Source organism: Bombina bombina, chromosome 7 (genome assembly GCF_027579735.1).
Source record: "Bombina bombina isolate aBomBom1 chromosome 7, aBomBom1.pri, whole genome shotgun sequence".
Taxonomy (NCBI): Eukaryota; Metazoa; Chordata; class Amphibia; order Anura; family Bombinatoridae; genus Bombina; species Bombina bombina.
The window spans coordinates 590582590-590604547 of NC_069505.1; the positions used below are offsets into that span (position 1 = coordinate 590582590).

Consider the following 21958-nt stretch of genomic DNA (forward strand, 5'->3'; position numbering starts at 1 on the left):
GCACGCTTACACCTCAGACCACTGCAACTGTGCATGCTAAGTCAGTGGAATGGGGATTACTCAGACTTATCCCCTTCTCTGAATCTGGATCAAGAGACCAGAAATTCTCTTCTATGGTGGCTTTCTCGGCCACATCTGTCCAGGGGGATGCCATTCAGCAGACCAGACTGGACAATTGTAACAACAGACGCCAGCCTTCTAGGTTGGGGTGCCGTCTGGAATTCTCTGAAGGCTCAGGGACAATGGAGTCAGGAGGAGAGTCTCCTGCCAATAAACATTCTGGAATTGAGAGCAGTTCTCAATGCCCTCCTGGCTTGGCCCCAGTTGACAACTCGGGGGTTCATCAGGTTTCAGTCGGACAACATCACGACTGTAGCTTACATCAACCATCAGGGAGGGACAAGAAGCTCCCTAGCTATGATGGAAGTATCAAAGATAATTCGCTGGGCAGAGTCTCACTCTTGCCACCTGTCAGCAATCCACATCCCGGGAGTGGAGAACTGGGAGGCGGATTTCTTAAGTCGTCAGACTTTTCATCCGGGGGAGTGGGAACTTCATCCGGAGGTCTTTGCCCAAATACTTCGACGTTGGGGCAAACCAGAGATAGATCTCATGGCGTCTCGACAGAATGCCAAGCTTCCTCGTTACGGGTCCAGATCCAGGGATCCAGGAGCAGTCCTGATAGATGCTCTGACAGCACCTTGGGACTTCAGGATGGCTTACGTGTTTCCACCCTTCCCGTTGCTTCCTCGATTGATTGCCAGAATCAAACAAGAGAGAGCATCAGTGATTCTAATAGCACCTGCGTGGCCACGCAGGACTTGGTATGCAGACCTGGTGGACATGTCATCCTGTCCACCTTGGTCTTTACCTCTGAAACAGGACCTTCTGATACAGGGTCCCTTCAAACATCAAAATCTAACTTCTCTGAAGCTGACTGCTTGGAAATTGAACGCTTGATTTTATCAAGACGTGGGTTTTCTGAGTCAGTTATTGATACCTTAATACAGGCTAGGAAACCTGTTACCAGAAAGATTTACCATAAGATATGGCGTAAATACCTATATTGGTGTGAATCCAAAGGTTACTCTTGGAGTAAGGTTAGGATTCCTAGGATATTGTCTTTTCTACAAGAAGGTTTAGAAAAGGGTTTATCTGCTAGTTCATTAAAGGGACAGATCTCAGCTCTGTCCATTCTGTTACACAAACGTCTGTCAGAAGTTCCTGACGTCCAGGCTTTTTGTCAGGCTTTGGCCAGGATTAAGCCTGTGTTTAAAACTGTTGCTCCACCATGGAGTTTAAACCTTGTTCTTAATGTTTTACAGGGCGTTCCGTTTGAACCCCTTCATTCCATTGATATAAAGTTGTTATCTTGGAAAGTTCTATTTTTAATGGCTATTTCCTCGGCTCGAAGAGTCTCTGAATTATCAGCCTTACATTGTGATTCTCCTTATTTGATTTTTCATTCGGATAAGGTAGTCCTGCGTACTAAACCTGGGTTCTTACCTAAGGTAGTTACTAACAGGAATATCAATCAAGAGATTGTTGTTCCTTCTTTATGCCCAAATCCTTCTTCAAAGAAGGAACGTCTACTGCACAACCTGGATGTAGTCCGTGCTCTAAAATTTTACTTACAGGCAAATAAGGAATTTCGACAAACGTCTTCTCTGTTTGTCATTTACTCTGGGCAGAGGAGAGGTCAAAAAGCTTCCGCTACCTCTCTTTCTTTTTGGCTTCGTAGCATAATTCGTTTAGCTTATGAGACTGCTGGACAGCAGCCTCCTGAAAGAATTACAGCTCATTCTACTAGAGCTGTGGCTTCCACTTGGGCCTTCAAGAATGAGGCCTCTGTTGAACAGATTTGCAAGGCTGCAACTTGGTCTTCGCTTCATACTTTTTCCAAATTTTACAAATTTGACACTTTTGCTTCATCGGAGGCTATTTTTGGGAGAAAGGTTCTTCAGGCAGTGGTTCCTTCTGTATAAAGAGCCTGCCTATCCCTCCCGTCATCCGTGTACTTTTGCTTTGGTATTGGTATCCCAGAAGTAATGATGACCCGTGGACTGATCACACTTAACAGAAGAAAACATAATTTATGCTTACCTGATAAATTCCTTTCTTCTGTAGTGTGATCAGTCCACGGCCCGCCCTGTTTTTAAGGCAGGTAAATATTTTTTAATTTATACTCCAGTCACCACTTCACCCTTGGCTTTTCCTTTCTCGTTGGTCCTTGGTCGAATGACTGGGAGTGACGTAGAGGGGAGGAGCTATATGCAGCTCTGCTGGGTGAATCCTCTTGCACTTCCTGTTGGGGAGGAGTAATATCCCAGAAGTAATGATGACCCGTGGACTGATCACACTACAGAAGAAAGGAATTTATCAGGTAAGCATAAATTATGTTTTCTTTCATGTAATTAACAAGAGTCCATGAGCTAGTGACGTATGGGATATACATTCCTACCAGGAGGGGCAAAGTTTCCCAAACCTTAAAATGCCTATAAATACACCCCTCACCACACCCACAAATCAGTTTTACAAACTTTGCCTCCAAGGGAAGTGGTGAAGTAAGTTTGTGCTAGATTCTACGTTGATATGCGCTCCGCAGCAAGTTGGAGCCCGGTTTTCCTCTCAGCGTGCAGTGAATGTCAGAGGGATGTGAGGAGAGTATTGCCTATTGAATGCAGTGATCTCCTTCTACGGGGTCTATTTCATAAGGTTCTCTGTTATCGGTCGTAGAGATTCATCTCTTACCTCCCTTTTCAGATCGACGATATACTCTTATATTTACCATTTCCTCTACTGATTCTCGTTTCAGTACTGGTTTGGCTTTCTACAAACATGTAGATGAGTGTCCTGGGGTAAGTAAGTCTTATTTTCTGTGACACTCTAAGCTATGGTTGGGCACTTTATTTATAAAGTTCTAAATATATGTATTCAAACATTTATTTGCCTTGACTCAGAATGTTCAACTTTCCTTATTTCCAGACAGTCAGTTTCATATTTGGGATTATGCTTTAAATTATCATATTTTTTCTTACCTCAAAAATTTGACTTTTTTCCCTGTGGGCTGTTAGGCTCGCGGGGGCTGAAAATGCTTCATTTTATTGTGTCATTCTTGGCGCGGACTTTTTTGGCGCAAAAATTCTTTTCCGTTTCCGGCGTCATACGTGTCGCCGGAAGTTGCGTCATTTTTGACGTTATTTTGCGCCAAAAATGTCGGCGTTCCGGATGTGGCGTCATTTTTGGCGCCAAAAGCATTTAGGCGCCAAATAATGTGGGCGTCTTATTTGGCGCCAAAAAATATGGGCGTCGCTTTTGTCTCCACATTATTTCAGTCTCATTTTTCATTTGCTTCTGGTTGCTAGAAGCTTGATGTTTGGCATTTTTTTCCCATTCCTGAAACTGTCTTATAAGGAATTTGATCTATTTTGCTTTATATGTTGTTTTTTCTCTTACATATTGCAAGATGTCTCACGTTGCATCTGAGCCAGAAGATACTACAGGAAAACCACTGCCTGCTGGATCTACCAAAGCTAAGTGTATCTGCTGTAAACTTTTGGTAGCTATTCCTCCAGCTGTTGTTTGTAATAATTGTCATGACAAACTTGTTAAAGCAGATAATATTTCCTTTAGTGATGTACCATTGCCTGTTGCAGTTCCCTCAACATCTAAGGTGCAGAATGTTCCTGATAACATAAGAGATTTTGTTTCTGAATCCATAAAGAAGGCTTTGTCTGTTATTTCTCCTTCTAGTAAACGTAAAAAGTCTTTTAAATCTTCTCTCTCTACAGATGAATTTTTAAATGAACACCATCATTCTGATTCTTTGGACTCTTCTGGTTCAGAGGATTCTGTCTCAGAGATTGATGCTGATAAATCTTCATATTTATTTAAGATGGAATTTATTCGCTCTTTACTTAAAGAAGTACTAATTGCTTTAGAAATAGAGGATTCTAGTCCTCTTGATACTAATTCTATACGTTTGGATAAGGTTTTTAAAGCTCCTGCGGTTATTCCAGAAGTCTTTCCTGTTCCTAATGCTATTTCTGCAGTAATTGCTAAGGAATGGGATAAATTGGGTAATTCATTTACTCCTTCTAAACGTTTTAAGCAATTATATCCTGTTCCGCCTGACAGGTTAGAATTTTGGGACAAAATCTCTAAAGTTGATGGGGCTATTTCTACCCTTGCTAAACGTACTACCATTCCTACGTCAGATGGTACCTCGTTTAAAGATCCTTTAGATAGAAAAATTGAATCTTTTCTAAGAAAAGCTTATCTATGTTCAGGTAATCTTCTTAGACCTGCTATATCATTGGCTGATGTTGCTGCAGCTTCAACTTTTTGGTTGGAAACTCTAGCGCAACAAGTAACAAATCGTGATTCTCATGATATTATTATTCTTCTCCAGCATGCTAATAATTTCATCTGTGATGCCATTTTTGATATTATTAGAGTTGATGTTAGATTTATGTCTCTGGCTATCTTAGCCAGAAGAGCTTTATGGCTTAAGACTTGGAATGCTGATATGGCTTCTAAATCAACTCTACTTTCCATTTCTTTCCAGGGAAACAAATTATTTGGTTCTCAGTTGGATTCTATTATTTCAACTGTTACTGGTGGGAAAGGAACTTTTTTACCACAGGATAAAAAGTCTAAAGGTAAAAACAGGGCTAACAATCGTTTTCGTTCCTTTCGTTTCAACAAAGAACAAAAGCCTGATCCTTCGTCCTCAGGAGCAGTTTCAGTTTGGAAACCATCTCCAGTCTGGAATAAATCCAAGCCTGCTAGAAAGGCAAAGCCTGCTTCTAAGTTCACATGAAGGTACGGCCCTCATTCCAGTTCAGCTGGTAGGGGGCAGGTTACGTTTTTTCAAAGAAATTTGGATCAATTCTGTTCACAATCTTTGGATTCAGAACATTGTTTCAGAAGGGTACAGAATTGGTTTCAAGATGAGACCTCCTGCAAAGAGATTTTTTCTTTCCCATGTCCCAGTAAATCCAGTGAAAGCTCAAGCATTTCTGAATTGTGTTTCAGATCTAGAGTTGGCTGGAGTAATTATGCCAGTTCCAGTTCCGGAACAGGGGATGGGGTTTTATTCAAATCTCTTCATTGTACCAAAGAAGGAGAATTCCTTCAGACCAGTTCTGGATCTAAAATTATTGAATCGTTATGTAAGGATACCAACGTTCAAGATGGTAACTGTAAGGACTATATTGCCTTTTGTTCAGCAAGGGAATTATATGTCCACAATAGATTTACAGGATGCATATCTGCATATTCCAATTCATCCAGATCATTATCAGTTCCTGAGATTCTCTTTTCTAGACAAGCATTACCAATTTGTGGCTCTACCGTTTGGCCTTGCTACAGCTCCAAGAATTTTCACAAAGATTCTCGGTGCCCTTCTGTCTGTAATCAGAGAACAGGGTATTGTGGTATTTCCTTATTTGGACGATATCTTGGTACTTGCTCCGTCTTTACATTTAGCAGAGTCTCATACGAATCGACTTGTGTTGTTTCTTCAAGATCATGGTTGGAGGATCAATTTACCAAAAAGTTCTTTGATTCCTCAAACAAGGGTAACCTTTCTGGGTTTCCAGATAGATTCAGTGTCCATGACTTTGTCTTTAACAGACAAGAGACGTCTAAAATTGATTACAGCCTGTCGAAACCTTCAGTCTCAATCATTCCCTTCGGTAGCCTTATGCATGGAAATTCTAGGTCTTATGACTGCTGCATCGGACGCGATCCCCTTTGCTCGTTTTCACATGCGACCTCTTCAGCTCTGTATGCTGAACCAATGGTGCAGGGATTACACGAAGATATATCAATTAATATCTTTAAAACCAATTGTTCGGCACTCTCTAACGTGGTGGACAGATCACCATCGTTTAATTCAGGGGGCTTCTTTTGTTCTTCCGACCTGGACTGTAATTTCAACAGATGCAAGTCTCACAGGTTGGGGAGCTGTGTGGGGATCTCTGACGGCACAAGGAGTTTGGGAATCTCAGGAGGTGAGATTACCGATCAATATCTTGGAACTCCGTGCAGTTTTCAGAGCTCTTCAGTTTTGGCCTCTTCTGAAGAGAGAATCGTTCATTTGTTTTCAGACAGACAATGTCACAACTGTGGCATACATCAATCATCAAGGAGGGACTCACAGTCCTCTGGCTATGAAAGAAGTATCTCGAATTTTGGTTTGGGCGGAATCCAGCTCCTGTCTAATCTCTGCGGTTCATATCCCAGGTGTAGACAATTGGGAAGCGGATTATCTCAGTCGCCAAACGTTGCATCCGGGCGAATGGTCTCTTCACCCAGAGGTATTTCTTCAGATTGTTCAATTGTGGGGGCTTCCAGAGATAGATCTGATGGCCTCTCATCTAAACAAGAAACTTCCCAGGTATCTGTCCAGATCCCGGGATCCTCAGGCGGAGGCAGTGGATGCATTATCACTTCCTTGGAAGTATCATCCTGCCTATATCTTTCCGCCTCTAGTTCTTCTTCCAAGAGTAATCTCCAAGATTCTGAGGGAATGCTCGTTTGTTCTGCTAATAGCTCCGGCATGGCCTCACAGGTTTTGGTATGCGGATCTTGTCCGGATGGCATCTTGCCAGCCATGGACTCTTCCGTTAAGACCAGACCTTCTGTCACAAGGTCCTTTTTTCCATCCGGATCTGAAATCCTTAAATTTAAAGGTATGGAGATTGAACGCTTGATTCTTGGTCATAGAGGTTTCTCTGACTCCGTGATTAATACTATGTTACAGGCTCGTAAATCTGTATCTCGAGAGATATATTATAGAGTCTGGAAGACTTATATTTCTTGGTGTCTTTCTCATCATTTTTCTTGGCATTCTTTTAGAATACCGAGAATTTTACAGTTTCTTCAGGATGGTTTAGATAAGGGTTTGTCCGCAAGTTCTTTGAAAGGACAAATCTCCGCTCTTTCTGTTCTTTTTCACAGAAAGATTGCTATTCTTCCTGATATTCATTGTTTTGTACAAGCTTTGGTTCGTATAAAACCTGTCATTAAGTCAATTTCTCCTCCTTGGAGTTTGAATTTGGTTCTGGGAGCTCTTCAAGCTCCTCCGTTTGAACCTATGCATTCATTGGACATTAAATTACTTTCTTGGAAAGTTTTGTTCCTTTTGGCCATCTCTTCTGCTAGAAGAGTTTCTGAATTATCTGCTCTTTCGTGTGAGTCTCCTTTTCTGATTTTTCATCAGGATAAGGCGGTGTTGCGAACTTCTTTTGAATTTTTACCTAAAGTTGTGAATTCCAACAACATTAGTAGAGAAATTGTGGTTCCTTCATTATGTCCTAATCCTAAGAATTCTAAGGAGAAATCATTGCATTCTTTGGATGTTGTTAGAGCTTTGAAATATTATGTTGAAGCTACGAAATCTTTCCGTAAGACTTCTAGTCTATTTGTTATCTTTTCCGGTTCTAGGAAAGGCCAGAAAGCTTCTGCCATTTCTTTGGCATCTTGGTTGAAATCTTTAATTCATCTTGCCTATGTTGAGTCGGGTAAAATTCCGCCTCAAAAAATTACAGCTCATTCTACTAGGTCAGTATCTACTTCCTGGGCGTTTAGGAATGAAGCTTCGGTTGACCAGATCTGCAAAGCAGCAACTTGGTCCTCTTTGCATACTTTTACTAAATTCTACCATTTTGATGTATTTTCTTCTTCTGAAGCAGTTTTTGGTAGAAAAGTTCTTCAGGCAGCGGTTTCAGTTTGAATCTTCTGCTTATGTTTTTTGTTAAACTTTATTTTGGGTGTGGATTATTTTCAGCAGGAATTGGCTGTCTTTATTTTATCCCTCCCTCTCTAGTGACTCTTGTGTGGAAAGATCCACATCTTGGGTAGTCATTATCCCATACGTCACTAGCTCATGGACTCTTGTTAATTACATGAAAGAAAACATAATTTATGTAAGAACTTACCTGATAAATTCATTTCTTTCATATTAACAAGAGTCCATGAGGCCCACCCTTTTTTGTGGTGGTTATGATTTTTTTGTATAAAGCACAATTATTCCAATTCCTTATTTTATATGCTTCGCACTTTTTTTCTTATCACCCCACTTCTTGGCTATTCGTTAAACTGATTTGTGGGTGTGGTGAGGGGTGTATTTATAGGCATTTTAAGGTTTGGGAAACTTTGCCCCTCCTGGTAGGAATGTATATCCCATACGTCACTAGCTCATGGACTCTTGTTAATATGAAAGAAATGAATTTATCAGGTAAGTTCTTACATAAATTATGTTTTTTTTTATTTGTGGTATCAGGAAAATGAGATTAGTGTTTTTTGGTGGTGGAGGAAGCTGTGGTTTGGCATATCAGTAGCCAGAAAAATTGGGACAGCCTGGTTAGAAAGCTAATGGGGAGTTTGCAGCAGGCTCGGAAGAACGGTGTTATTGTTAGTTATTTGTAAAGCATCACCAAATTTTGTAGGGCTGGGTACAAAATAATACTGATTCATGGTAAAAAAAGAAATACAGCTAAATATAAACAAACTAAATAATACAAAACATACAGGAAAATTAGGGCCATGTCCTATCTTACAATTTGCACGTAGAAGGGTGAGGAGACATTGAGACGAGGCAGTTCAAGATTTATTTTTTTGGTTAGGCTGAGAGGTGGTTATCCTTTCTAAATAAGTGGGTTTTCATATAGAGCTTGAAGCTATGCAAACATGGGAAACAGTATGGTGGAGAAGGCTAGAGAATTCTAAAGAGTAGACGTGGAGGTAGACGAGGAAAGAAGTAATGATTGGAAGCAGAAAATAGATGTCTTCTCATCCACATCTTATTTATTACCTTTCCAACAATATTATATTGATTGTCTTTCAGTTGATATTAAAGAATATGACGTTATCTCATACCAAGGTGACTGAATGGCAAGGATTGTACAAGGTAATATTATACCTAGAAGGTACTTTGTGTTTTCTGTTGACTTTATTTTTTTTAAACTCCAGCCCTATTTTCACTGTAACAACCACATTTAGATGAGGACTTTTTTTTAATAATGTTTCCTTAATGATTTCAAAGCTTTCAATTAATTTGATAGACCTTAAAGGAACAGTAAATATTTTTTTAAAAAATAACCCCTTGCTGCATTTCACTCATCCAGATTATCTATTGCTGGATATCAGACAAGTCAACTAAACTGCTAAAATTGTGATGTCACACAAGGTCCCGGCACTACGAAATCACAAACAAGCAGAAGAGTAAGTGGTAAAAAAAGTCCAGAATTTATTCAGTATAAACAAGTAAAAAAAATGAGCCCAGCGCGGGGAGATACAAAAATAAAATACAGATAAAGATAGGGGAACCGTAGCCCCTTCGCATCAGACGCTTTTCAAGTCCCTAGAGGGAACTTGGTCAATGAAGTAGTGAAAGGGGCTACAGTACACAGTACATAAAGCTTTGGTTAGCCAATCAGAAGTTTAGTATTTTATTAGAAAGTTAACCCCTATTATGTCTATTTGAAATCTTAAAGGTACATACCCTTAATACTAAGAAAAAGGAGAAAAATCTAATTTAAGTATGCAATTATACATAACAAATGGATGTATAAGCATAAAGCTACAATGAAAACAATTTGCTAATGCATTTGCTAACATTTAACAAAAAGATTGACATCCATGTGTGAATTAAGTCCATGAGGGACCCTTGTTTTCAAGTGGAAAATCCAATATACTTCCCATTCATCTAACTTTGTCTCCCTATTGCCACCCGGCATACTCAATGAGATAAACTGCTAAAGCTGTTTGAAAAAGCAATGTTTTACTTACCTTTTTACATCTGCTGACCGTCCATGTGCCTCTTTTTTTTTTATTCTTCTCTTTAGTCATCAGATTTAGTCCCCATGACCTATTACAAACCGTATAGTTGGTGCCATCAATCAATTATAATGTGTGCAACTGCTTTCCATATGCAGTTTACTGCTATGTATTGACTGCTGCTCTCAAGCGCTTCTTCAAAGAGATTGCAAAATATGAGTGTGCACTGTAGCTGATTTGAGGGCTGGCATTATGGGTTTTGATTTGCCTTAATGCCCTTTGACTAATGAAACACTTTTGGAAGTTTAGATGACTTGTGTAGTTTGCAGCAAATTGATGTGAGACGCTGGACGGGTTCTTAGTTAATCCACTGTCTTTAAAGCAAATACATGAGGGAACCTATAAGGATCTCTGTGCAATAAGTATTTCCAATCCATTAGAAGAGCCAAATGAATTACACATGCAAAATACCAGGAGAACCTGGTTAAATCTGTGGAATTTAGGCATACCATGGACTTTTTCAAGGTTATTTTCATAGACCTTAGCTAAAGCAAAAGATGGTGTCCTAAAGTAAAAGTAAAATATGCTGGTTGATTCAATATTGTGAATGATTACCTAATCTGTTTTCATGCAAGCTTATTTTTAATTTTTGCTTAACCAATAATATCAATCCATGGCATATCACATCATGGGGCCGATTTATCATGGCCCGAATGCGGCCAAATACCCCTGTCTCCGAGCAAGCCTTTAGGCTCACCGGAAACAGGAGTTGAGAAGCAAAGATCTTAAGAACGCTGCTCCTTAACTTGTCCTCCGCCTCTGAGGCATCGCATACGATCGGGTTGATTGACATCCCCTGCTAGCGGGAATCTGCAGGGGGCGGCATTGCACAAGCAGTTCACCAGAACTGCTTGTGCAATGTTAAATGCCGACAGCGTATGCTGTCGGGATTCAGCAATGTCTGGCGGACATGATACACTACAGCATATCATGTCCGCCAGACTTTGATAAATCGCCCCATGTGTTTAATTAATGGGGCATTAAATACTTTGAGATGGTAGTATAAAATGATAAATAATATATTTTTTAAAAAAAGTCTGCAATATACTTTCATTATTTATTTTGTCTCCTTTTCTTTCTTTTCCCCTGTGATTCCATTCTGAAATTGTGAGCTTTGCAGTTCATGTTAGAAATGGAAGTACAGAACACTGTTATATTCCACGCAGCCATTGGCTGCACACTCTAGTGACCTATTTATAACTGTCCCGAATTGGCCAGAGCAGAGAAGGTAACCTAACTTACAACATGGCAGCCTCCATTGTTTTATAGACATCAAAACTTTACACTTATTTTGTCAATATTTAAACAACTAATGAAACTTTTTTTTTTAAAAAACATCTACATGTTATTCTCAAACTAATCTTTTCTTTGAATGCATCTTTCTACCTAGAATTTATTTAGTGTTTAATGTCCCTTTAACAATTGCCTATAGCAGTGATGGCGAACCTTGGCACTCCAGATGTTTCAGAACTACATGTCCCATGATGCTCAATTGGACTTCAGAGTGCCTAAGTATCATGGGAAATGTAGTTCTTAAACATCTGGAGTACCAAGGTTCGCCATCACTGGCCTATAGTATGATGTAATTTTATCATTTAGGTTTGTAAATGTTTGTTCAATGTAATAATTAATGCCAGATCATTACAGCCGGTGAAACTGTGTGCGTCTCCATCTGTAACAATCATCTATTGATGCCGGCAGGAGGTGTGGAAGGGAAAGCAGGAGGTGGGTGGGCAGTCCAGCGGCCGAGGGGGAGAGAGTGGAATGGGCCCTACTCTTAAATAAAAAAATGAAGGGAGAGGGAGGGATGGGGAGCTACACTACAGAAAAAAGGAGGGGTAAGGGGGTCCTAGCTAACAATAACTGGGGGGAGGTGGGGGACCACCACACTACAGAACAAAAAAAAGATGTCTTTATAGGTACTGGCAGACAGCTGCCAGTACTAAAGATGGATGCAATTAGTAGTGGGAGGGGGTAGATTGCTATTTAGGGGAATCAGGGAGGTGGGAGGGTTGATGAGGATCACTACAATGCAGACAATTTTTTTAATAGAAATAATAATAATAATTTAAAAGAAAAATGCATACTGTCTGCCAGTACCTAAGATAGTGGTGACCAGTGTGTGTGTGTGTGTGTGGGGGGGGGGGGGGTTGAGGGAGCAAAGAGAGCTGTTTGGGAGGGATCAGGGGGTGACAGGTGGGAGAGAATTCTACACTACAACTAAAAGTAACCTTACAAACTACCTGATTAACCGTTCACTGCAGGAATAATATGTGGTGCACGGCTGCAATTAGCGGCATTCTAATTACCAAAAACAAATGGCAAAGCCATGCATGTCTGCTATTTATAAACAAAGGGGATCCCAGGGAAGCTTTTTTGGCAACATGTTTCCCTACAACTTCTTTTTCTACTTTTTTCTTACTTTATCATATTTTTTTCTTGATGTAATAGTCACCTCTTTTTCTCAAAATGTCTTCATCTTTCTCTACAGCCTACATTGTTGTATATCCATGCCTAAGAATGAATTCAGCTGTGCTTACATACAGTAGATACTAGATCATATTTGCCATAGTCCCCATAACCATAATTCTTTTTCTCTCCTTAGACTGTTACCAATGCTGATTGTATAGGTGATACCTGTCGCTCTCTGCCTCAGTCAGTGACTCTGTTTACCCACATCTCTTCTACATTCAGCAGTGACCTTCATTACATTGCCAGTCTCATCATAAAAGTGGTTTGTCTATTCCCTTTCTTACCCTGCTCTTTTAGTTTGCCCTTATTTTGCATCTCATTTCCAAAATAATTCCTAACTTTAAATCACCATTAAATACAGTACAATTGCATAATCATCAAGTGCATAATAAAAAGACAATGCAATAGCACTTACTGTGAATTTAAAATGAGCAGTAGATTTTTTTCTGACAAATTTAAAAAACAACTCATTTTGCCAGTCCCCTATATCATGTAACAGCTATCAGCCAATCATAGACTCATATATGTATAAACTGTGAGCTTTTGCACATGCTCAGTAGTAGCTAGTGCCTCAGAAAGGGTGTATATAAAAAGACTGTGCATAATTTTATAATGGAAGTAAACTGTAAAGTTTCTTAAAACTGTATTCTCTATCTGAATCATGAAAGTTTAAATTTGATTTTAATGTCCCTTTAATCGTGTCTTTCAGTATTATATCTAATCTTATCTTGTCTCTCAACCTTTTTCTCCTAGGTGGATTTTGAGGAGAGCCTGACCGAAAAGCGTTTCTGCATTAAACCATATGTGGACCCAGCTGTGGATGAGAGTGAGTGACTCACTAGGTCAGATATAAATGTAATGTAAAACGAACAGGAAGTGAATGATTTTTATAACTCGGTCATGTGGCTCTACTGTTCACTGGCTGAAATGGACAACTCCCACATACAAAGTTGGTTTATCCAGCATGGAAACATTTAGTTTTTTCCAAACAAACAAAGCACTGCAATACATTTTGAAACATTCTCTTTCTTTCCTTTGGCATGGAGAGTCCACAACTTCATTCCAATTACTAGTGGGGTATTCAACTCATGGCCAGCAGGAGGAGGCAAAGAGCACCCCAGCAAAGCTGTTAAGTGTAACTTCCCTTACCCATAATCCCAAGTCATTCTCTTTGCCTTTGTCTATGGAGGATGTGCAAAGTCGGTGTCTGAAGATATTTAATCCTTTTAATGCAAGCAAGGATTGGGGTCTAGCTGTGTCCATGTCAATCTCTTTACTAAGAGTAGTGGTGGCTTTTACCAGTTAGAAGGAGGCGAGGTGGTCTTTGCTTTACTTCTAACACTTTGATACCCATTTGCAGAAAGCCAGGGTTGGTTACTCTGTTCTTTCTTTTACTAAAGGTCCCTGACAGGGAGTGGAGTACCGGTCACACCTAAGTAGCTGTTATCTGCCCTGCAACTGGATCCACAGGTAAGTGCCTTTGCCTTCTAGGTACTGAAGGACAGCACTTTTGAGGTTATCTCTCAAATGGATCTATTTTAGGGTCTTAGTTATCCTTATTGATAAGGGTACATATTATGGGCAGCGTTTCTGGCACTTTACAGCTTTATATGTTGAGAGACAGTAAGAGAGACTTAACTTGTTAACTTGGCAGAAGGGTTTTGTTAAGGGATTTTTACCTTCCCCTTATTTTTGCTTAGGCGTTTTATTATTTCTAATAGACTTTTTTCTTTATCGGGCCGTTTGTATTTTTCGCACGCTTGTTATGTGGCGCAGTTTCTTTTTTGGCCGCTCATATGACTTTCGCACTGCCGCTGTATCAGAGCGGAGCTTCGTGAGCCTAACAGTGTCGGCTTGTAACTTGTACTTGAAGAACAACGGATCGTCTGTCCAGAGGAGAGGATCGCAGCAGAGTGTCTCGCCTCCTCTTGCTAATGGGGTATTAATCCTGTCACGATAGGAGCCTCAGGCAACAGAGTTGATTGTCTGAGGTTGTTTTTAGGGTGACAGTTTCTTTGGCCTCAGTATTTTTATGTAATAATAGTCAACTGAATTGGTTCATTATCGTTCTTGTGTATAATTTATTTAAATTCCATATTTAGTGGGATCTGATTTGTGTAGCTATAGACTCAGAACATGATCAGTCAATTTCTATGGATAAATGCTTACTATGTTTAGGGGCCCAAATTGTCCTGCCTATGCAGTTTTGTTCCTCATGCTTAGCTAAAATTTAAAGACAAGTTGCTCCCTTCTGAGTTAAGTGTCTCTCAGGATAATGCTGTGCGTGACAAGCCTTAATTGTTTCTCATGCTGTGCCTTCAGTTTCCTTTCAACCTCCTGGGGGTGTTTATTTACCCGTGTGATTTTGCCGCACAGATAACTTCTGCAGTATCTGCAGCTTTATCTGTTTTCCCTACTTCGGGTAAGCGTAAGAAGAAATCTAAACATTTGTCTCTGCTAGTAAGGTTTCTGACGCTAAATCCGAACTTGTCATCCTTTCCCAAATGTCTGATGATGAGGATACTTCAGTAGCTTCTAAAGGTAAGATCTCAGAATCTGATACAATGGGAGAAAAAAATCTTCTGAATCTAAAGAAGTTAATTTTAGATTTAAGCTTGAACATCTCCGGTTGCTTCTGAAGGAGGTTCTGGCTACTTTGGATGACTCTGAACCTTTGGTTGCTGTCAACCATAAAAAATCTACTAAACTTAGAGTTTATGATTCTCCCTCTTCTGTGGATGTATTTCCGGTTCCAGACAAGATGTCTGAACTTATAGCTCAGTAATCGGATAAGCCAGGGGTTCTCTTTTCTTTTACAAGATACGATGAGTCCACGGATTTCATCCTTACTTGTGGGATATCGCCTCCTGGTCAACAGGAGGAGGCAAAGAGCACCACAGCAGAGCTGTATATATAGCTCCTCCCTTCCCTCCCTTCCCTCCCACTCCAGTCATTCTCTGCCTGTTTTAGTGATAGGAAGAGTATCATCCGTTTGGCATATGAGACTGCTGGACAGCAGCCTCCTGAACGAATTACGGCCCATTCCACTAGGGCTGTGGCTTCCTCTTGGGCATTCAAAAATGATGCTTCTGCTGAACAGATTTGCAAAGCTGCAACTTGGTCGTCTCTTCACACTTTTTCCAAATTTTCCAAATTTGATACTTTTGCCTCATCTGAGGCTGTTTTTGGGAGAAAAGTTCTACAAGCAGTGGTGCCCTCAGTTTAAGTTCCCTGTCTTGTCCCTCCCTTTCATCCGTGTACTATAGCTTTGGTATTGTATCCCACAAGTAACAATGAAATCCGTGGACTCATCGTATCTTGTAAAAGAAAAGGAAATTTATTCTTACCTGATAATTTTGTTTCTTTTACGATACGATGAGTCCACGGCCCACCCTGTTTTTCTAAGACAGGTTGTAATTTTTTTTTTTAAAATATTTATTTATGTCCAGTAGTGCACAACAAAGACATGGCAACAAATAACAATACATTTCTTGATTTGCACCACGCAGGGTCATGAGTATGCCTCCAGAAAAAGAAATAGGGTACAAAAAAGAAAGAAAAAAAGAGAAAATGACTAATTTCTTGTTTTGCGCCACACAGGGGCAAGGAAAAAATTAAAAAAAATAGCAATTCAACGATCTTATACCTCTTATTTGTTCACTCTAGCCCTTACTGTTTTCTTAACACTACTGGTTAAATTTTTAATTTCTGCCTTTAAATGATTTTCACATACACAAGCATTGGATAACATTCCATAAACAATAAGTCATCTTTATACCAAAAACAAGACAAAACGAAAAAAAACAAAAACAAAAAAAAAAAAACACAATAAATTGCATAACTTAGTGAGAGCTTTACACTCTGAATTGGATGTTATCTATATTAGATTATTTTTCTCGTCTGTTTAGTTTGACCAAAAAAAACTCTCTTAGATTATATTCCTAAATCCGTATATATATCATAGTCATCCAAATGCACACATACATACACACCTATCGAGCCAATCAGTAGGTGCCACAATCCACACCAAGGGGAAAAGAGAAGGGGGGAGGAAAAAACAAAAAACAAAAAAAAAAAACCCTCAGTATACTTTCTTAACTAGTTGACCATTCTTTGGGAAAATGCCCTGTAAGTATATTTTGAAGAACAAAAATGGCATTGCTCAATGGGCGAACTAATTGAATTTGAGTACTATTCGGGAGTGACTTAATAATACCCTCCCATTTATTAAAGAAGGCTTGGACCTGCTCATTGTTTATATTTTTTATATTGTACTGTTCCAATGTAATTTGCATGATGACTGCTTTCTTGAAATCTGCAAATTTTACCATCTGTGCAGCCTTCCAGTTTTTCAAAATGGTATTACGGGCTAATATCAGTAATGTATTGATAAGTTTGTACTCTCTACCACCCGTCAGCCATGTAGTAAGAAACACTACCTCTTGCGGACCTATATTTATTCTCGGATTAACTACCCGCTTAATCCAATAAAATATCTTGTTCCAAAATTGCATAATTTTAGGACAGGACCACAGGCAATGCATAATATCAGCATTTTCTATGCTGCATTTTGTGCACTGATGAACTTTTTTATACCACATGGTCATTTTGCTTGGAGTAATGTATACATTATATAACAACTTCAACTGGGATTCACGCCATGCTGTAGGGATCCAAGAGTCATTGATTATTGTCAGGCAATTCTGTACGTCTATAGGAAGAATCTCTGGGAAGTATCTTAGCCATATCGAATATATATACTTAATTTGTCTAGTTTTAATATTGGCATTCAAAATTTTGTACAGATTAGCTATTGAGAAACTTCCCGCTTGATAAATTTTAATCCCGATTGCTAACGGGCCCGTATTCCAGTGAGACTTGAATTCTGTTTGAATATGAGTTAAATAATGCCGTATTTGGAGATAAGCAAAAAACTCCTTGTTCTGTATTCCATATTTAGATCTAAGAGTGTCAAATGTATCAATTACGCCAGGTTCTACCATTAACTGTCTAACATATCTTAAGCCTCTCTCTCGCCAGCCCTGAAAAACTTGAGACTGGTACCCCGGTTGAAATCCTGGGTTTCCTTGAATTGTTAAAAATTCAGTCGCAAATGGGAGAGCCTTAATTTCCAAGCAATATTTTTGCCACACCCTGATGACATTTTTAAATGTTATCAAATTATCAATGTTACAAGGGAGGTTTCTAATTGGGCAATGTAATATAGCTTTCAGGTCAAATGGAGCAACAATACTGGATTCACACTGATATAAAGTAACATACTACTTTTCAGTAATCCAGTCAATAGCATATTTTAATATTGTAGCCCAGTTATAGTATTTAATATTAGGAAACGATAGGCCAGCAGCCATATTATCATTCATTAACCTATTTAACGCCATCCGTGGTTTTCTCCCCTTCCAGATAAACTTAGAACACATCTGGTTAAATCTGCCGATATCTCTACTTTTAAGTAAGACAGGAATATTCTGTAACAGATACAGTAACTTAGGAAATAATATTGTCTTAATTAGCATTATACGTGGTATAAGTGAGATCGGGAGATTTATCCAGTTATCCAATTGTTTCTGCATTTCCTGCAAACAAGATGGGAAATTTAAAGTGTACCACTCTGACGGATTATTGCTCAGAACTATACCTAAATAGTTTATATGCTTGGTTTCTTTAAAAGGATGCCTCACATTCCCTTTTAATGGTCTCCTTATCCACAATAATTCAGATTTACTTGAGTTGATCTTGTAACCTGATATTGAGCCAAACAAATGCAATAATTTGAGGACTATCGGTAAATTAACCTCCACGTTATTTAAAAAGAGCAATAAATCGTCTGCGTATAATGAAAGAATGAACTTATGCCCCCGGATGGTAATACCCTCTAATTGATCACGCAACAATATAGCCAATGGTTCGAGTGATATATTAAACAGTAGTGGAGACAAAGGGCATCCTTGCCTTATACCTCTATAAAGAGAAAAAAAATCTGTAGTTACATTATTCACAATTATGGCGGAGACCGGATTACTGTATATCAATTTAATAAAATTAGCAAAATGGCCACTGAATCCAAACTTATCTATCGCCATGAAGAGATGACCCCAATCTATATAATCAAAAGCTTTCTCCGCATCCAACGCCACCATCGTGGCACTCAACCTGTCCGTGGTTTTCTCTGAACAATTATTCCAAAAATAATCCAATATCAACATGGTTTTACGGATACTTTTTACTGGGTTTCTCCCCTGAACTTGGTTCTCGTGTATAATATTTCTAAGAACAGGTTGTAATCGCATAGCAATAATCGATGTCAATAACTTATAGTCTACATTTAATAATGATATAGGTCTATATGATTCAACTCTCTCTGGGTCCTTGTTTTTCTTTAGAATAAGTGAGATATTAGATGCTGTAAAATATCTAGAGCAAGTTGAGTACGAGCCATAGTAGCTGTTGAATAACTTATATAAGACCGGGGTCACCTCCTCCTGCAACATTCTATAAAACTCTATCGTGAGGCAGTCGGGCCCAGCAGCTTTATTAAGCTTAGCTTGTTTAATTGCCGTGTTTATTTCTTGTAATGTAATTGGCAAATTTAGATCTCGCTCTTCCTCAAACGAAATTCTTGGGAGTTTTAACCTAGACCAGAATACCTCTCTATCTACCTGTTTGGGGGGATCTGACCTGTAGATTCCTTGAAAGTATTTAAAGAATTCCTTCTTTATTTCTTCTGTCTGTGTATACCTATTACTGCTCTGTCTAATTGCGGTGATCCGGTTACTATCTTTAGGTTTAGCTATTCTAGCCAAGTATTTTGCAGCCCGGCCAGTAAATCCTCTGTATAGCGCTTTCTGTTTTAAACCTTCTTGCATGGCCTTCTGTTTTAGAAAGATGTTCCACTGGGATTTAGCCTCAGCATATCTCTTCCAATTATCATTGGTTCTAAGGGCTGTATATGTGTTATAGCAGTTCCTAACTGTGTTTGAAAGTTGTAGCTCTGTCTGTTTGTTTTTTTTCTTTAATATGCCTAAATAAACTTTAATGTGCCCTCTAAGAACAGCCTTTGCTGCCTCCCAGTAGATTTCAGTCTTCTCCAAATAATTCTCATTAAAACTATGATACTCAGCCCATTTATTTCTAAGAAAATTCTGAAATCCACTGTTAGTTGCAAGATATTTAGGAAAGAATAGATTATTATTATTTGCCTTTTTAAATGCGTTACAACCAAACTCCAGAGAGATAATGGCATGATCTGACAGCACTATATCTTTAATGTCAGTTTTACAGTCAGTGCCAAGCAATTTCTCTGCAATTAGGAACATATCGATTCTAGAAAGACTTTGAAAGCTTGATGACGCACAAGTGTATGCCTTAGTGTCTGGATGATGGATTCTCCAGATATCCCTCACCCCAAGTTGGGCACACAATTTTTGGAATATACGTGTTTTCTTATCCCCCTTGTATAATTCCTTCTTCCCAATTCTGTCTAAATTAGGTAGGGGTGTTAGGTTAAAATCTCCCACTATTATTAAGTTCTGCCCTGTATATCCCAGTAACTTGTTTATTAAACCATTCCAAAAATATGTGTCCAACACGTTAGGCCCATATACATTACAAATTGTAAAACAAGCTGTATTAATTTTTATCTGCATAATTTGAAATCTACCTCCAGGATCCTGTTCTATGCCAATTATTTCATGCGTTAATTGTTTATTAATCAGAATTGCCAGTCCTTTCTTCCTGCCCTCCCCCGCTAATGCAACAACTTCTCCCACCCATTTAGTTTTTAACTTCATGATCTCAGAATCTTTTAGGTGAAGTTCCTGTAGCATTACTAGATCAGGTTTGTATATCCCAAGCTGTCTAATGATGGCTTTCCTCTTAATTGGCGAGGTTATCCCACCTACGTTCCATGAAAGGAAATTTAAGGGACTCATGTCCACCTTCATTCCTTTAACTGTGGAGTTAAACTATAAGATTTAATCTGTTATCAGTGGAGAGAGAGAGAGAAACAAAAAAAAAAAAGGAAAAAGGGGGGACCACCACATTCATACATTCCGCTTACCTCGAAACACCAACAGGAAACACAACCATACAGCCATTCACTCACTAACTTCCATACAATCAGAACAGTCATATCAAGACCTGACTACCTGTCAATAATGTATTTTAATTTATTATATTTATTGTATACCCTGGTCCTTACAAAAGGCCTGCGCTTCTTTATAATTGTTCAATACCTTCTGGGTTCCATCTATAGATAGCACCAGCTTAGCCGGGTATAGCATCCTGACGTTATAGTTTGCGTTTAAAAGTTTAGAGCAGAACGGAGACATCTCTTTGCACCTTGCTACGGTCTCACTAGAGAAATCCTGAAAAATTAAAATCTTATTCTGGTCTATCACAAGTGGATACATTTTCCTATATTGACGTAAAAAAGTAACTTTATCTTGAAAATTTAAGAACTTCAATACAATTGGTCTACTAGCATTATGATCTTTTCTCACTGGACGTACTATTCCTATTCTATGGATCCTCTCTATGAGTACTGGCGTAGCTGAATTAATTCCAAGACTCTGAGATAATGTAACCGTAGCAAAATGCATCAAATCCTGGTAGGTGTCACCTTCTGGCAGACCGATAATTCTAAGATTGTTGCGCCTAAATCGGTCTTCCAGGTCCTAAACTCTAGCTTGCAACTTATCAAGACGCGCCATATAATCAGTGGTGATAGGTTCAGCTGAATTAAGTTTATCCTCAATATCTGAGATCCTCGTCTCTACCTCTGTTAGTCTAGTAGAAAAATGCCTTATTTCTGCCGTAAGACTACAAATATCATTTTTAATATCTGATTTCATACTATCCAATTGTGGTGTGATAGACTTAGTGATTTGAAGGACAAGTTCTTGCATATCAATATGTGTCTCACTCTGGGTTTGTGATGAATCTAATGTCTGGTCAACACGTTTAGCCATTTTTTTTTCCTTCTGTTTATCAGGCATAATAGGAGAAGGATTCCGAGTTGTGAGTATGAATTTATCCATATATACAAAATCTAATCAAGCCCACTACTACTAGGCCACTCAAAGTGACTGTGCCACACAGTTTACGGAACTATTGAGTTTGTGTGTTATATATAAAAGTGTTTGAAAAAATCCAGAAGGATGTGTAGATATATTCAAAGGGGGAAAAAATAGGCAATAAGTGCCTGTGCTACTGGGCCAGAAGAGGCTAATCAGTGTCTACATACAAAGGGGTCAATGGGGGATACAAGAAGGAGCGTGAGGTGAGGGGGGAGAAGGGGCAAAGAAAAAGAAAGAAGTGTAAATACCAAAAACGTGAGAAAAGATAAAAGACAAACAAAGGAGTGGCCTAAATGGGGAGTTACCAGATTCTGAAGTGCTTAGGATCTTTTTAGAAGTTTTAAGTTATTCTAAATCCCACCTAATGCACCACTAACTGTTAAGTATATTACCAACACAGCAAGTATTAGTTTAGAAGTGATTACTCTCACAAAGCATATATACACAACAGGGTTTCAGCGTTTTGTACCAAGCAATACCTCTTGCCAAGCTGAGCCGTATAGTTACTCTAAAGATTTATCTTGACAGATTAATTTTCTACC

The 21958-nt window shown here is 39.0% G+C and overlaps 1 protein-coding gene across 1 annotated transcript in view; it reads left to right on the forward strand.

Annotated features, from left to right (window-relative positions):
- Positions 1-21958, forward strand: part of MSH5 (mutS homolog 5) — an 819710-nt gene that overhangs the window by 439594 nt on the left and 358158 nt on the right. The window contains exons 7-9 of the mRNA XM_053689613.1: positions 8855-8917; positions 12452-12580; positions 13072-13144. Coding sequence (XP_053545588.1) covers positions 8855-8917; positions 12452-12580; positions 13072-13144 — 265 coding nt within the window. The remainder of the gene's footprint in view (positions 1-8854; positions 8918-12451; positions 12581-13071; positions 13145-21958) is intronic.